We start from the raw sequence: 18,461 nt of genomic DNA on the forward strand, positions 1-18,461 counted from the left end.
CTTCATAACGAAAATTGAGCATCCTTCTGTTAGATGATGTGGCTTCTTACACAGAAAAAGTCAGCTGTGTGTTCATTAGTCATGTTTAATCAATCTTTCCTGGAATGATGTGCGTTATCATACTTCAGCGGTGGGGCATATTTGGCGTGTCTGCGTGAGAGCGCCCTCTGGCTTTTAGATGGAGCAGCATTTACTACCGAACAGCACTAGACTGACAAGCTGTGCATAAAATAATCGCAGCCTTTGCCAAATCGCTTGCAGTTTCTTTGCGATTAATTGTGCAGCCCTACTGCATGCCAATGTCAAGTTCATTGTCGTGTTTTTAGACTTATGCTTCAGACACCAGTCATGCCTGAGGCATTCCCCTTAGCAACCCCTAGGGAATGCAACTCGAGTTCCCTTTCGAAAGGGAACATGATATATAATGTTATCTGTCCATGAGAGAACAAAGCAAACAGTTTACAGAGAAAAAAAGAAATAAATATCTCCAGTAATCCATATCCTCATTTTTTCTTCTGCATAAAAATTATGTAGTTCATAATAAAGAAATTGACATACCCTGTTTCTCTAAAAATCGTTGGTTGTCTTACCATGATTTAGAACTGAAGGATTTAAAGCTCATGTGAATGTCAATGATGCCATCTTGTTAAAAAAAAGAGAAAACACACACCTCAAGCTATAGCAGTTTAATTTGCACATTTAATATTTTGTGGTTTTCTTGTAACATAGTAAAAAATAAGCAATTGAGTCCTAATATTTCCAAGACGAAGAGCACAGCTCTTATACATATATAAATAAATAACTATAATAAAAAATAAAAAATGTAACTAGGGCACATATTTTCAAAGATGTGGTACCTTGTTGTAGCACTATAATTATGCATTTTATATATACTTTTATATTTATTTATTTTATAGTTTTGAATTTGCAATACAGCAACTGTATTGAGATAAATAGCATTGGTTCTGCATTCAAAGTAAAAACAGGAGGACAACCAGTATTTGGCTGAGAAATGGCCTCTAATCTCTAGTACACCAGTGCATTGCCTCCAAGGAAGTACTTCATCAGGCCTATAGTGACGCAAAACTTCCTAGAAAGGGAGAAAAGGGAGCACCCTTTCCCAAAATTACTAATTTAGTTTAAACTTTTTCAAAAGCATGCTGTAAAGTTCGGTCTACCTTTCCCAACAGCCCTGCTTTTGAACTACCACTTTTTGTAGCCATGCATAATGCAGAGGGCAATTTTTTGCTATCATTATTTCACAGCGCATTCATTAAGACGCGATTATAAAGGGTTTTAATGAAAGAGCTGATTAAAGGCAAACTTTGACCAGACTCATTAGTTTCTGATGGAATACAAACACTCGTTGAACAGAAAAGAGAGCGTGAATATGATCACAATTACAGCTTATTATTTAGGAGGATGATACGCCCTGAAGCATTTACTAAAATCTCTCCCATAATTATTTTATGAACACTTACTTCTTCTTTCCTTCTCCTTTTCTCACTTCAAGTTTTATTACACATGCTCTTTGGGGGGATTGCCGTAATATTATGTTAACTCCCTGATTGAGATGTAATTGTATTGTGACCAACAGATCAGATTGAGAGAACTGCTTCTTCTGCCACTTAAAAAGTCATCAGCAAATCCAAGAGGAGAAAACTTTCAATGATCAACAGCGTAACATTACTGACCATCCTCCAAACACCTCTGGGTCAATGATGTAACATTCCTTCAAAAACCACCAACAAACAAACACAAACACACACTTGACGTGTTTTATGCAACAACAAAAAATTATAATAAATGATAAATTCTCAGAGAAAGGGAGAGAGGCTGGTAAGTTTGTGAATCAGTAATGTGGAACATATGATGGCTCTGTGCCGTTCTATATTGTGTGTGTGCGCCTTGCACGTTGCCAGATTTCATTACGCCACTTCACTGGCTCATGATCTCACTGCTCAAACATGCTTGCCTGCAGAGCTGATGACTGAGGGGCCAACGAGCAATAAACCCTGTGAGTTTGTGCAAATGGTACGTGTCAAAGGGAAAGCAAGTGCTTATTTCACCGTATATATGTGTGTGCAAACCAGAAAAAAACAAAGTATCACAGGCAACCAAACACACCCATTCACACCTGTGTGTGCTTGTAAGCAGTTGATAAGCTCATGATGAGAAGCATACCTTAAGGACACCAAATATTGCAAACAGCACGCATCTGGTAAAGCATTCTGAAAACAGGCTGCAGGATCCAGCTGTGTCTGCGTGTAAACACACATGAACACTGTTGAGTGCTGCTCTGCGGGGGTTGCTGTTGACTTGAGCATTCTGTTTAATTATAGTTCCCGATTGGTGTGACGGTAATGGGCTAATTACAGCTGTATAAATTATCCAAACGTACCAAATGTGTCTGGAATTGAGGTGGCGGAGTGCAGGCATGGGAAACAAAGCAGAAATACAGAGGGAGGGAAGGAAGGAGAGGAGGGATGGACGGATAAATATTTTGGTTGTTAAAGTGAGTGTTGTGAGTCAGACTGTAGGTTTTCGGCCCTCTCTGGTGTTCATCACTTAGTTTAAATGCTAACAAATTCCACCCGCGTAGATTTATTCCATTCATTCAACATCCAGCTTGTAAATAGTGAGGTTGACTTTTTTATTTAAGAATATATTTTTTTAATTTAAGAAAATAATAATTCAGAGATTATTCAGCATTCAGTTCTGTTCTAATTCTGAATCCTACTTTTTTGGACAAAACAAACAAAAAAACAGTGAATAATTGCTTATAAACTGTTTTTTTAACATAATACGGTCAGTCTATAGCAAAAGTGAATAAATAAAGGTTACTAGTTCTATTCCTATCCTTTCCCCTGTATAAATGTAGGAATTATGTAACAAATGTATGCTGTGTATAGGGATGGAAAATGATGATTATGTTTTTCTACAGTCCAGCATAAACTGGGCAAGGAGGGGTTGGGAGAAAAGAAGTTGGTCTAATGGCTTTATCAAATAAAGTGCCGTGCCAATCACATAACAGAATCCTTCTATTCATCCCACAGCGGGATTATTAAGGAGGGCCAGTATGGAAATAATTCCATGTCCCTCTTTTGAACAAGGGACAGCAAGAGTGAAGAGAGACGAGTCTGCATCAAGGTAATCAGTGTAACCATGGTCAGGTCTCGGAGGTAGATAAGGGTCAGCACCTCAGGGCAAATTAAGACCTGTACCTAACCGGCTCCATTTGTTTCACTCTTAAATTTCCCACTAGCTTTTCTCATCATGTTTCAAAAATGTTAACCACTACACTTTCTGACTTTCCTAAATATATTGTAAATAAAATTAGCTTTGGGTTCAACAGCTGATGTTCTCTGATACTGCTCCAACGCAAGATAAATTGGCACTACTATTGGTTTTCATTTTTCACATTTGTCATTTGTTCTTTTTGTTTACACATCCACATTCTGCACTTCGCTCCGTCCCTCAGCGAAAACCCGCATCCCTCTTGGCTCCTTGAGAGTTATGGCCCAAAAACAAGCAGGAGTTGTAATCCATTTATTCTGTCCCACCAAACAAAAACTACTCAAATAATCCTCGACAACACAGGTCTTGTCGAGAGACCAGGCCTTAGGAGAGAGAGAAAGCGCAACTTAGACAGTCAGGGAGTGAACATCTCTCTTCCTGTTTCTCGCTGTCTCTAGCTCTCCCTCGCTGCCTCTTTATCAAGCAGGTGGTGCCCAGGGGTGGCTGGCCAGGGCTGGCAGACAAAAGCATATGTGTGTAAACTTTAAAGCTGATTAACCCGGCCCCACTGCCTTAATGAGTGCGCCGAGTAGCGGGCACCTCAGAGACCTCCGCACTGAACCCTTCCTGCGCTTCAGACCCAGCCAGTCATCCCACTCCACACACATCAAAGAGCTTCCAGCACAGAGCGGAGAGTAGAGGTGAGGAAAGTGGGGGGATGGTGGGAGATGAGGAGGGGGAGGATGGACAGAGGGATCCCTTATCTCCTCCTGAGAGGATGCTGCTCTGCAGAGTGAGATTGTCTCGAGCTGCCACCTGTCCCAGCCATCTTTGAAGGCAATGCTAAGCCTGTGATGGGCCTGACCTCCTTCAGCTCCCATTCTTTTATGTTTCTTTTTATTTTCTGCTTAGTTACTATCCCTCCCACCCTTTCCACCTAGCATTCTTCCCCTCCACCCCTCTGTCTTGGCTTTTCTTGTGATTAGTACTGGAGGCAGGGATGCGTCCCTTGTTACCGCATACAGGCTCATAATAATAATTAATGGAGGGAAACTTTATTTCGTGATTTTTGTCCCTTCAAATAAAGAGCTAGGAAAGCACCAAGTGGTGGTTTCACTAACATTAAAGGGGACATGATTCCCTTGCTCTTTTGAGAAATAGTTCAATGTATCTGAAAGACATAATCTTACATTCACATCACCATGTATTGTGATATACCATCTAAGCAGAAAGAAATGTCATTAAGAAATGTTCAGGGTTGTGATACTATACTATACTACAAAAAAGAAGTGGATACGTGCACTAAGTATAAATAGCATTTAACAACTATTTACACCGTGAAAATAACATCTGTCGCTATTTTTCGAATTTACTGGTAGCCTCCCAAACATCATAAATTCATGAAACTAAGCGTGTTTGCTCAAAAGGACGTGGTCTTCATATGTACAAAGTTTTGAGAAGTTAGGACTTTGTGCACATAAGATATAGCCATAATAGGCATAATGGGCCATACCAGACAAATATAAAAATTGTATCCGCTAAATAGTTTAATAGATCAAAATAAATTATTAAATAATGATTTTTATAATGTACAAACTGTAAAGTCAATCCCCTAACTCTAAAGGGCCTTTCACACTGAGTGCGATTAAGCGAATGTATGTCACAATGACTCTCTTGTACGAAACAATAGATCCCTATGGAGCTATTCACACCAGGCATGATCAATCACAGGGCGACAAAGCTTTATTTTATTTTTTTCGACCAGTGTGTCGATTTTCTTTCTTCGTTGAAATGAGCCATCCAATTAGATTTGAGTGTACCCGAGCCGCTACTGTTGGAAAAAAATTTAAGAGTGGTGGCGCTGTTTTGAAAACCTGTGTAAACACAGTAGAAAATTAATCCAGAATAGAAAAGAGAATGAATGTTGTGTTATCATTAGTATCTGAGAACAGATTTATTCTTACATGTTCTTTATACAGATTATAATTTGTATTAATTTTCCACTGAATTATGCGATCTGAAGAGCGTGAAACAGCGTACAGAGCGTTGTTTTCTTCCGTGAGTCATAGAGCTCATTCGCTCTGGAGCTGTGAATCATATTATGGAATCATAACTCCTGCCCTTCCTAATGACGACATTGTGTTACACTTTAGATCGCAGTCGAAAGTTATTATACACACTCAATGATGGTTTCTGTGTAGTACCAAACTTTATTTATCTTAATTTACTGTTGTATATTGTTTAGCGGATGAGGTTAAAACCAAATGGGAAAACCTACGAGATACATACATGAGGGAAAATGTATTCTCGCCACCAACCGTGAAGACGTGAATTAGCTGAAGGCAATCAAGTTTGTTGTTTTGCTATACTTGTGAGGACATTACATTGGCGTAATGGTTTTTATTATGTACAAACTCTATATTCTATCCCCTTACACTGCCCCTATCCCTAAACCTACCCATCACAGGAAACATTCTGCATTTTTACATTTGAATTATGAGACTCATGAAATATCCTCATAAACAATGTTTAAGTTGTAATACCAGTAATACACGTCATTATACAAATTTGTGTCCTCATAAATCACATAAACAAGAACACACACACACAAGCACAAACAGGACTGGAGCGAGTGTAATGCTGTCTGAATACCCACTGAGGATGAGAGTGAGAACCAGTGGTGTGATTTATTTACACAGTAGTAGTCCACTCGAAAAAGAGAGAAAGAGAAAGGGACCTCATAGGTGTCAAGCCATTGTTGTAGTCCCCCACGTTTTAAGCCAAAAGTTTTACAGTGGGTAGTGGGGTTACTGACAGCAGTTGTCTCCATCCTTCAAATCAGGCTTTATTAGACAAGGTTCAACGCATTCTCTCTATGAAATATCTGAGATGGCTTTTGCATTATGATCATTTCAACAAAACACAGAAGCATGAAAGGAATCACGTCACATGAATGACTGTGGCATATCCAACAGATCAAGTTTTCTGGCGGAATTTCTCATACAGATAAGAAGTTTCCAAGAAAAACTGATGTCCATTACTCCAGTATCAGGCAGTGCTGAGGAACATTTCCACTCTATTCCAACATGCTTCACCCTGAACCCTCCAGGCGAAAGAAAAAGAAAAGAAAAGAGGGAAGTCAAAGAAGCACAGGAATCTAATGGTACAGCCATACACGGCAAAACTCCTTTAATAACCTCTATAAAAGAGGATCATAAGATTATCTGTGGTGTACTAGACCAAGATGGATAATAACAGTAAAAGATTCACTTTCAGAATGAAAGGATCAGGATGAAGGAGAAGAAGAGACTTCTTACTAGTGCCCAAAGACTGCCCCCGGCGTCTTGGCCCCTGTGAGCTCTGGTTAAGCCGTAGCAGGGCCCCTCTTTCACAAATCCAATATGGAAACAATCATGCAGACCATCCTTGCCATTGAAGTTGTCAGTGGGAGCCTCTCTATGGCTTGTATCTTCATTTTGAGGCATCATTGTATTTTTATGATTTCATAGCAACAAAAAAAAGGCATTTAAACCTCGGAGTATAAACTCCAAACAAAAAATATGTGGAAAACCAAGGACATGCTCACTCAGTCCATAAATAATATTAAATCTATAAATGATTAGAAAAAAATTCCATGTACAAAAACCTTGTTACTTGTATAGATGAGATATGCTTTAGAAATTAAATGCAATGTTTTGCTGAAATGTTTACCTGGTATTTAGCCAGTGAGACTGATTTTTATTCAGTCATAAATACACGTCAACTCATGTCATCAAGACCACGGGGTATAAGGTGAACCTCTCAACATCATACTGCTCTAGAGAAGTTCTTAGGAAAGGACTGAAGGTTTCATTTGAACAACAACTAGCATGTAAGGAAGTTTAAATATATATGTATTATGTCCAAGAAAAGTCCTAGTCAAACAACCAACTCCATATCTTTATTTGATATGGTTATACAGAATACACCAGTTGTTAGATTGGTTCTGGTCATGTCTATATCTTTGACAGCAGATGTTTACAGTTCAGTGGCCAGTGAAGGTTTGATTTTAGAGGTAAGGGGGAAATAACACCCAGCACTACCCACCCAATATATCAGTGTCAAGCTCAATCCTTTTCACCATCTCAGAAAGCCCTCTACAAGTCTTTTGTTCAGGCGGCGGTGGCATGCTATGCTCCACCAAGGGCACTGAAGTGGGAATATCCTCTGATATGGTGCGCACCAATGCAGAGCTGACCAGACAGATGCAAGCAGTTTGGATGTGTCTGTTTGGTGGGATATCATCAGTCCCTCCTCGTGTTGGTTTGTCTGGACTCTGGTGCAAGGCATCAATGAGGCTTTGGTAGAGGATTATAGGCTTCAGGAAACTTGGTAGATCTTTATCCAAGCAAGAACACAGGACTGAAACTGTAGCCCCACAACGCTGATCAAGCTAAAGGTGGGAGCCAGTTTGCTTTTGAGTGGGGACAATATTTCACACTGAGAAGTTGTAGACCGACACTAAATAGGCTTAGGAGTTGACCCTCTTTGCAGTAATGACACTCGTGGGCTTGAATGTAAAGGACAAATGGGCTTCAAAGAGCTAAACTCTCAAAATCTTTGGGAAAGTGCTTGTGAAAAAGCACAAATGCTTTAAGACCATAAGGACAGCCAAGACTGCACTGAGCAATGTGAATAAACCTATTGTTCAGTTGAGTTTGCTGAGGAAAGGATATGGCTTTGAGCTGCTGGGACAATCGTGTGTATGTCCAAGATTTTAAAGCACTGAGGAATGGCAAGATTTCATCCCTCCCTGCTTGTCTTGTTCAAAACATTCCCATTCCATCTTTAGATTCATATAAAAGGGACACATTCAATTCAACAAGCTTTAATTCCCATAACAGGACACGGCTCTTACTGGAGAAGGGCACATCTGTTTAAGAAAATACAAACAATTAGGAAAGAGGATAAAGAGAGAGAAGAGAAGGATCTTCCACTTCCCCAAGAGAGATAAGAAGTGCAACGGCAGCAAGTGCCTCACTGTTGCTGCTTCCCGATGACCTGTTAATCAGTGGACAATATAAACAGATGTCACAGTGTTAGCCGCATTTCACACTTCCACATATTTAGTGCTCTTCCCTTCATTAATCCGTCTTTCAATACTGCCGTCTTATCTATACTGTGCATTAGCATGGTGCTAAGCAGGATATGGGACTCTTTTCCAGTGTTTGTGTGAGAAAAGAGGATAAGTCTCAGGAATGACGGCTAATGCTAATGCTTCGACTAATGCTCACAAAGACGGCTATTTATCCTGTGCGCTCTTTATGCAAAACTCGCCGGTCCTTTATGCACTTATGCAGTGTGTGTCTACACAAGAGTTTGTGTAAATGCAGTATTAACGCCTTGACTCGTTGAAGTAACGGAGGAGATTTGTAAGACTTTCTCAAAAGTCCTTGCTGTTTTCATGCCTTGCCCCTCCTCTGGCACTTGTCGTTTGGAGCTTTGTTCCTGACACCCACTCCCAGGGTGCCCCTCTGTGTGTTACCGTGGTGACCAGGTGTGCAGAGGCGGCAGGTGGAGGCTCATTTAGGCGCATTAGGCCTTGACATGCGCCAGCAGGAAGAGTAATCACGCTTTACCTGCCACTAGTACTAGTGCATACACAGCACAAAGAGCTTGACTCGCTCTCCATCACATACTCACACACACGCACAGTCTCACACTTACACTAGCACACACCTGGGACACATTTACAAGCTGATGGATCTCCAATGGGAAAGAGAAATGCAGGGGGCTCTGTCGAATGTGAGTGTGTGCATGTGTATTGGGGTCAAGGTTTTTCACAACTCAAAGCCTGTAGAACTGAGTGAATGGCACCAGTGTGTGTTTTAAAGCAGTGATGGGGATAGGAAGGGTTAGTTAAATGGTTTTGGCCTCTCATAATCCCCTCTGGTGAGGAGTGTATACCACATCTGTAATGAACGATACACGGAGCCCTTTATTTAATCATAGTTGCTTTGCAGTCTAGACAATATAGGTTTCAAACGTCACACTGCAAGAAAAAAACCCCAGAGGTTTACAGTATTGAATACCGATGGGCTGAAGCAGTAATTCACCTTTTTAAATTTGTATGTAAAAACCTTAGTCTACTTGAAAGTGTGGATGTCTGTTTTATTTAAAAAGTTGGACTAATAGCAGCATTGTGTAATTGCTCCTAAAAACATAGGTGAAGTGTAACATGTATTTAATCCTTTAAATATTTAATTTCGCATTGTGTTATGTAAACTTGGACAGACAGATGAAGGACTAGCTTGAATATAGATAAATCCGCTTTAGTTAAATTATAACTGCAAAAATAAATATTCTTATAGAGACAATAAGTAATCACCTACAGTAGCAACAACAAAACACCATGTTATTGTTGCAGTAAGTTATACGTTACATGAAAATATAAAGAAAATATAAAAACCTACTCTGGATCTTTTAGGGATTCTCTTATTGTGAGACATATAAGAAATGGTATATGCAACTTATGGAGCTGTAGGTAATAGTTTAACGGGACTTTAGGACATGCTCACTCTGTTGTTCAGGCCAAATTTAGCAATTTACAAAACATTTTTTATTTAATGAGAATTAAATCAAATGCCAGAGGCATGTCTGCAAAATATCTCAAAAGCAAGAATTTCTTCCTGAAGAGTGAAGCATGCGGAGAGTGCCTCACACTCCTTCTAGCATTCATTCCATCATCAACTTCCTCCACTCCACAGTTCATTGCTGCCCTGGTGATCCCCCATGCAGAGAGAATGGTCCCTTGGACGACTAAGAGGCTCCTTTGACTTGTCCTGCTGTTTTTGAACTCCTCTGTTTCAGTGTCTGCCTTCTCCACCTGACCTCTGACCCCCCACCACCCTTTCACCCTGCACCCTCTGCCCCAACCTCCCCCTCTGGGCTCCAGCCACCCGGAACACCCCTTTTTCACTTTTGTTCTTTTTTTGTGTTGGCCTTTTAGCCTCTGTCTCTCCCCCACATTTTAACTCTCTCTTTTCCCTTCGCTTCACTCTTTTTCTTTGTCTCCCTCAGTCTGTCTCTACCCCACATTATAACTTTCTCTTTTCCCTTCGCTTCACACTTTTTATTTTTCTCCCTTTATGTTTCCCCCTTTTTTATATATATACATATAAACCATTTAAAATAATGTTTTGGGTTCAATACAAATTAAACTCACAAAGCACAACGTTTATTAAGACAGAACAACTTGTACATGAAATCTGTATTTTAAATGTATTAGTATTACTTATTTGGTTTTTTTTTACATTTTTAATTATATATAATTAAATAACAACAATAATAATAATAGTAATATTGATCGAACTTGATAAACTTGAAATATAATAATAATAAAATAATGATAATAAACTTGAAACATTTATTTAAGTTGCTCTATCATTTGGTGGAGCACCCCAACCAACGCTGCTTTATCGCAGGCACAGAGTGGAGATTTCTTAGAGGTCCTTACTGTATACTATCCATACCTTCCCGTTCATCTGACACTGCTTCGCCCCATTAAAACACTCTCGTTCTGCCTATTTCTCTCAATTTCTTTGTAAACAGAGAGTGGCAGAATTGCTGAGGTGGTCAGGTCTGTATTAATCAATATGTGAGGGGTCTGACTGGTCGGATTGTAGTTGACTTGACCCTTGTGCATTAAGACGGATGGATCAAAACTAGACCAACAAAGCACTCGGCTGCTAATGAAAGGGCCTAAACGATCAGCAGTACAGTGGTAAATGGTTTTTTGAGAGAGAACAAAGGTAAAGGGCATTTCATTAAGTGCTATGGATTAAAACTACACTGTCAAACCTAATTCAAAACCAATTTAGCTAAACTAAACAAGCTATCACATCGAATCCTCGTCCATAGGTGACGACCGGGCAATGGTGGTCCCCAATATTAACCTCTTAAAAGGCCTTGACTAGCCTCGTCTGTCTCTCTCTCCCTTTATTTATCTCTTTCACTCTATCCTGTCCATGCACATGTTCTTGCTCTCTTGCTAAGAGTCTCTCATGATTATTGATTATAAAAATGACGGGGGAGTCCGGTGGACCAGAGAAAAACAAGGGAAAGATAATATGGAAGAGAACAAGGCAGGGGGGAGTTTGACTGCTCTCCGCTCTGTGGCGCTTTGATCACGCCGCTGATGAGCGAGACTGGAGTTGTGTGCTTACACTCGGCCCCTAATGAGGGAATTAGGGAGCAACGAAGAACGTCCCCCATACTAACTTCCCCTCTGAAAAAAAAATGAAAAGGCAAGCGAGAGCGAATGAGAAAGAAAGGGCAAATAGTCAACTGTCAGGCCCAATCAATCCATTAGCAGTTTTGCCTTTTTGCCTCGGAAAGGGGAAAAAGTTAGTTTGCTGGCCCTGCACTAGATGTTCGTCCTTGAGTTTTATGCATAGACAATATCTACATTCTATAGGGACTTGATGTTCATGGTTCATTGTGACTGTCCTATGCAAAACACATTAATGAGATAACTTCTGTATAGGGATAGGTTCACCCAAAAACGAAAGGCAGGAGGCAGAAAACTTTTAGTGAGTAACAAATCAAATATCACTGTGTTCCTCACACACATTTCTTGGATATCTATAGAAGACATATAGTGAACTTTTTTGTCAATATCTACTATTTGTTGCAAAGAAAGTCGCAGCCAATACATTCTCCAAAGCATGTTACTTTGTTTTTCCCTTTTTAAGGTGGACTATCCCTTTGGGATTTATGGTTATGCCCTAATATATTTTAGAATAAATAGCCAAAAATTATAGATTAATTGGATTAAACCAAAAAAGACCATAACTGCATATAGAGATAGTGATTGTCCCGAATATGCCCCAAAAAAACGTGAAAAATGGTAACTCACCATAGTGAGGGTCCAAGTATCCATTGCGAGGGTCCATAGCAAACAGCGTCCCCCGATAGGGCATGGTGTGGTCTGCCAGGTGGGGCAGAGAGCTGTGAAGTTCTTTCTTCACCAATGGGGAGCGCTCTTCTGTAGAGGTGGATGGCTCCTCACTCAGTTTTCCTGATGTGCCCAGAACCGCAGTCCGCCCACTGATGGCGTTACGCCTCTCGCGATGATATGGGGAACCTGAACTGTCATCCTCTAAATGAGAGGGGAAAAAAAGAAAAAAAAAGAATATGAATACTTTTATTGATAAAATATGAATATTGTTATGTTTTTTATTATTATTACTAAGCATAATTTCCAATTTTGCCACTTTATTGAAAAGTAGAGTACAAAGAGATGAATTCAAGAGCACCACGGCTAAATGTGTTGGCATGTGTGCTAACCCCTAATTCATGCCTGCAAAAAATAAAAAATAAAATAAAATAAATAATTCAAGCTGTAATAGGTAGTTTGATCAATTTTGAGTTCATCTCACAGTGCAGTAATGTTTGTGTCCAGTCCAGTTATAATGTAAATCTGCAGTTCTCAATCTTTTTTTACTTCAATCACCCCCAAAAGACAATATTTAAAGGCTCCTAAAGCTATTTTCTTGTACTTCTGCTGTATTGATAAAAATATATATATATTTTAAAACCTTATTTTCAGAAACTGGGAGTGGCAATATATTAAATAATAAATAATTCAAATAATTAAATTCCAAATTGGTTTTAATAACTGAATGTTATTCAGCATTTCTACCTGGTAAAATATTTTAGAGCTTGACATAACTAAATCATTATAAAACATGACGTTTTAGGATTTTATTAATTTCCACAAATTTCAAGGTCTGGAAAGCACACTTTTAAAATTCCATCATATTTCCAGGTTTTCAGAGAAAATTCTGGTGCTTACATTTTTAAGGGCATTACATAAGAATATAATATAAGTTTACATCTCAATTTTATGTTTTTAAGCTTATTTTAATGTTTTATTTTAATATCTTATTTTTTTGTCAGTTTGCAGGTTCTTTGCAAGTTTGTGGTTGAGAACCACTGGCCTAAATACACATGGATCTGTGCTAACATATCATCATATGTAATAAAAACACAAAGTCTTCATACACACTCTCATATATGAATAGATCAGACCCTGAGTAGCTTTTTGTTCAAACAAACAATGTAAAAGTGTAGAAAAAAACATAAGCTTGTTGTCTGAGTTTTGCTAATGTCATGGTCATATCAAAACCATCATTATAGCTAGTACTAACAATAGGAAAATTCATGGCCACAAAAACCTTTACACAGATACACAATGCAAATACACAGAGATACTCTGGTTACTCTGGTAGACAGACCTACAGACAGCGGCAATAAATATGTGGAACAAGTCTGGTCACGCTAAGAGTTCGGCTAGAGCAGGGAGGCATTGTTAGTGCTAACGTGTGCTTTAGGGAGCTCTTTATGGGTTTTATGTGCAAAGCCTCCTGGGCTTGGCCTCTTCCAGGCAAATGTGCAGGTTCATAGCTTCACACAAGAGCAATGGAGTGACTCTGTGCCTCTGCTTGCCACAGTCTGTGAAATAAAACAGGCCAACATTCAACATCACAGCAGCAGTCAGGCAAGGATTTCCCACAAGCCCTCTCTCTCTCTCTCTCTCTCTCTCTCTCTCTCTCTCTCTCTCTCTCTCTCTCTCTCTCTCTCTCTCTCTCTTTCTTCTTTTTTTTCAAAGACACAGAATCCCATGGAGAGGGCAGCTGAGTCTTTTCCCTGCATTCCAAACTGCCCATTAAATGGCCTCATGGGTAGTATCAACGCCCACAAGCTATCCGCCTTTTTTCTCTCTCTCTCTCTCTCTCTCTCTCTCTCTCTCTCTCTCTCTCTCTCTCTCTCTCTCTCTCTCTCTCTCTCTCTCTCTCTCTCTCTCTCTCTCTCTCTCTCTCTCTCTCTCTCTCTCTCTCTCTCTCTTTCCATATAACAGTCTTTTAACACTGTTCCTGCCTCTCTCTCTCTTATACACACACACACCAAAAGAGGTGTACTTTCCTTATTTCTATGTCTGCAAGTAATCTGTTCTGGCAGACAGAGTTGGACTTGTACCCCACAGGGACAGTCTCCAGTGGTCTAAAATGGGGCAGAGAGAAGCAAGTTTACAGGGCTTTGCAGGGTTTACAGGGTTTAGTGCTTGATCTTTCTTGAAGACATATGACCCATTACCTGACCCCATCTGGATCATGATGACCTCTCAGCCTAGAATAAGTAGTGGAGCAACCCATAATTCAGTCCTCTAACCTACCATACCCTTTCACTGCTGTATAACATCACTGCTTTTTAACCTTCATGAGTTCAGTTCATAACTGCAGCAGCAGGTCAATGAGGTCACCGATGATGTCATGTAACGGTACTGTGAGTTACTCACCCTCATGTTGTTCAAAACCCTCATGTCTTAATTGAAATTTAAGTCTTGCAGTCAACTAACACTCTATCAAATGCTAGGTTGTTTTAACGCAATTTTAGGGCAAATATGGTCAAACCCAAATGTTGGGTTAAAAATGTAATTATAAAATGTAACCCAACGGCTGACTTTGTCCATATTTGACCTAAAGTTGGGTTAAAACAACCCAGTGTACTAGCAACAGCACACATTAGCATGCTAAATGCAAACTTTTTTTTTTTTACTGTATAGTATAAACTGTTGGTAGGAAAAACAACAAATAAAATGTAAGGTTCCACATGCAGGTTTTCACAACAATGTCATAGAAGAACAATTTGGCGTTTTTAAAGAACCTTTCAGTGAACAGCGAGCCTTTTTGTCTTAGTGTGAAGAACAATTTAAGAGTGAACATACAGCCTTGCTTTATGTAACTATCCTCAAACTAAGACCCAGCTGCATTCCTCAGCACAAAATCCCAACATTAAATGAACATTAAACACTAATTTCATCCTTTAATAATTTGGCACAAAACACATACATAAACAGTTAATATCATCATTTACCACCGAACAATTTATTATAATTGTAGGGAACTAAAATGACCAGCACACTATGTAAAATGCCTCCTTCTTTGTTCCACATTAGGAATAAAGTAATTCAAGTTTGGAATAATAATGTCATTAGGTGACCTATCACTCACATGTTTAGCGAAACTAGACAAACCCAACAGACGCTGATATGTGAAGCTATCTTATATCTTTTTTTTCTTTCATCAGATTCTTGTATCTAAGCACTTTTTAAAAAACAGCACAACTTTTCAACAAAATACAGACTGTAATTTGCAAAGTAAAAGAGTGCTGGCCTTGGGAAAGCCAGCAAGAGTCAGTCTGACAGAATAAATGCTATCAGCGGGTTCTAGTGGAACGGAACATTTGTGTTTTGGCATGCGAGAGCGGTTGTGACTCAGGTCATTAAGCTCAAACTGTAAACCTCCTCCGGTTTGGCCGAGTTTAGCAGTATGCCGTTGCTGCTGAGTGCTGCTCTAATGTTGGGCTGTTTTAAAATCTTTCTGTTCTAAAAACTCTAGCGTGGAGGCACGGAGCATGCCGCCAAATGTCCCGTAGCGCTGAAGCTAAGGTTAGCGCTTGGCCCAGCGTGGTGTGCTGTAGCTAGGAAAAGCCAATTAAAACTATGTGGATTAAAGATTGTATTTTACGTATCACTATGGAATACACTTTACGAAGAGTCATGATAGAGAGCATTCAAGGTTCATCGATCCATGAAAAATGACAGCATCAGTTGGGTTATAAGTCTTTAATCCTATACTGCATAGCCAGTGATCTTATTGAGGGAATAATAGCACTTATAAAGTTAAAGCAGGATTAATAGGCCTGCTCCCATAAAACCACAATATTAACATAAAGGGATTTAAGTATCATCCTGTTACCATGCTCAGACACACACACACACACACACACACACACACACACACACACACACACACACACGCACGCACGCACGCACGCACGCACGCACGCACCACACACACACACACACACACACACACACACACACACACACACACACACACGCACACGCACACGCACGCACACACACACACACACACACACACACGGATTTGAAAGTGAATACTGAGGTATGGGTATATGGAAGTAAGGGAAAGAACAGTCCTGACTAAAAGCAACCTAAATTCAATGATCTTAAATTTGCTATATTTATTTTAATTTTAATTTATATTTTATTTAAATATGATATTTGTATTTTTTGTACATAAACAAAGATATTTTTTGAACGTTGTATTTAAAATTGACTTCACTCAAAAATATGTCTTGATTTAAAAACAAAAGTTAAGCCTCTGTTTTATTTTCTTATTTGTAAAAAAAAATATATATATATATATATTTTTTTTAAAGGAATTCATACTAGAAATTAGATTACAAATCTACTGTCTGACCTCTCCCTGTTGTGAGCCGCTAGTTCTGCCATGGCCTCCTCCACCAGCTCCCTGTGTTCTTTTCCTCTGTGTGGTCTTTCTTAGACTCTTCCGCCCGGGGGTCCTGGCCTTCCTCGCCCCCATAATGCTAATATCTCCCCCTCCGGCTACTACAGAATATTTTTTGTTTATGGTGCCAGGAGGCACCTATCAGGAGGGGGATAATTCATTTTAATAATTTGTTACATTTATATAGCACTTTTTCTGGGTACTCAAAGCGCTTTACATGGAAGGGGGAAATCTCCTCAATGTGCAGCATCCACCTGGATGATGCGACGGCAGCCATATTGCGCCAGAACGTCCACCACACACCAACTTACTGGTGGAGAGGAGACAGTGATGAAGCCAATCAGTATATGGGGATGATTAGGAGGCCAAGTGGAAAATTTGGCCAGGATGCCGGGGTTACACCCCTACTCTTTTTTAAAGGACATACTGGGATTTTTAATGAACACATAAAGTCAGGACCTCAGTTTAACGTCTCATTCGTCTCATCTGAATGCAAACATGGTACCATGGTAATGTTAAATTCCTGAATAATTTGCTTATGTATGAGATTCACTGCAGATCCTGAATCCACTAAGGCTGTAACAGAATGGGCCTGGAATGGGCATTCCATAGTGTTATGGAAGTGATAAACTGTGTGGATAAGGGGTTATATTCATTTTTTCAGCCTTGGTTTTTATTGGACAGGAAATGCAACAATGATCAGGTTGATCATAGTAAAAATATAGATGGTTCTATAAACTTTGTTGTTGAAATATTTATAGTTACTTCCTGTTTTTCATGTGTCACTTCCTGTTTCCACCATATTTAAACCATGCTTGCCAAACAATCCCTGATAAGTATTGCCAGTTCATCTGCATACCAAGCATTTTCCTATGTTCAAACATATCTCATTGGTCATGAAATGCACAGTCATGCCTCCGGTGAACCTCCTGAATCCATGCAGATCTGACAAGCCTGAGTCTCCATTGAAGAACGGCATCAAAGTTTATAGAACCGTCTATATTTTTACTGTAATCAACCTGATTATTGTTGCATTTCCTGTCCAATAATAACCAAGGCTGAAACATCTAAATGAGTCAACGTGAGTATAACCCCTTATCCACACAGTTTATCACTTCCCATAACACTATTGAATGCCCATTCCAAGCCCATTCTGTTACAGCCTTAGTGGATTCAGGATCTGCAGTGAATCTCATACATCAGCAAATTATTCAGGAATTTAACATTACCATGGTGCCATATTCGCATCCAATAGAGATCACTGCAGTGGACAATAAATCCATCGGAAAAGGCCAGTGGGAAAGACCTGGATTAAGCTCCAAATTGAAATATTTCCAACTGAGGAACTCACTATGTATGTAATTTCCTTACCTCTTCATCCCATCATACTAGGACATAAAGCTGCATTAATTATTAAAAGATTGCAATCTCGATTCGAACACCCAGCCGATCTCATTCCTAAATGACAACGATTCACCTGTGTCTCTTAAACCTTTGACAAAATCCCACCAGAACAATTCAAAGCACAATCCACAGCTTCATCACTATGTATAAGTATGAAACACCTTTGCAAACAGCTCTACTAGTACGTCCATGTTTATCAGTTCATGATCCATAGATCATGAGGTGCTACAACAATCTGTCACGACACATTAAAGAGCCACAGAACGGTATTTGTTTAATTTTCTTAAAAATGTACAAGATTTGAACTTGAATTTGAAGTAACCTGCTCTGTCTTGCCTGTTGGCACGTTGTCAGTGTCCTCTTTGCTCCACGATGTATTCTTCACTGTGTGAGAACGTGATGTGTGGCGTGAGAGCGCCAAGGCTTGTTGGACATAGCAACAGT

General features: G+C 39.5%; 1 protein-coding gene across 2 annotated transcripts in view; it reads right to left on the minus strand.

Annotated features, from left to right (window-relative positions):
* The window catches only part of gli3 (GLI family zinc finger 3), a 154,167-nt gene that overhangs the window by 71,958 nt on the left and 63,748 nt on the right, over positions 1-18,461 (minus strand). For both annotated transcript variants that reach the window (XM_079601951.1, XM_079601952.1), the window contains one exon: positions 12,134-12,376. In XM_079601951.1, coding sequence (XP_079458077.1) covers positions 12,134-12,376 — 243 coding nt within the window. The remainder of the gene's footprint in view (positions 1-12,133; positions 12,377-18,461) is intronic.

This window comes from Phoxinus phoxinus (assembly GCF_949152265.1).
Source record: "Phoxinus phoxinus genome assembly, chromosome: 24".
Classification (NCBI taxonomy): domain Eukaryota; kingdom Metazoa; phylum Chordata; class Actinopteri; order Cypriniformes; family Leuciscidae; genus Phoxinus; species Phoxinus phoxinus.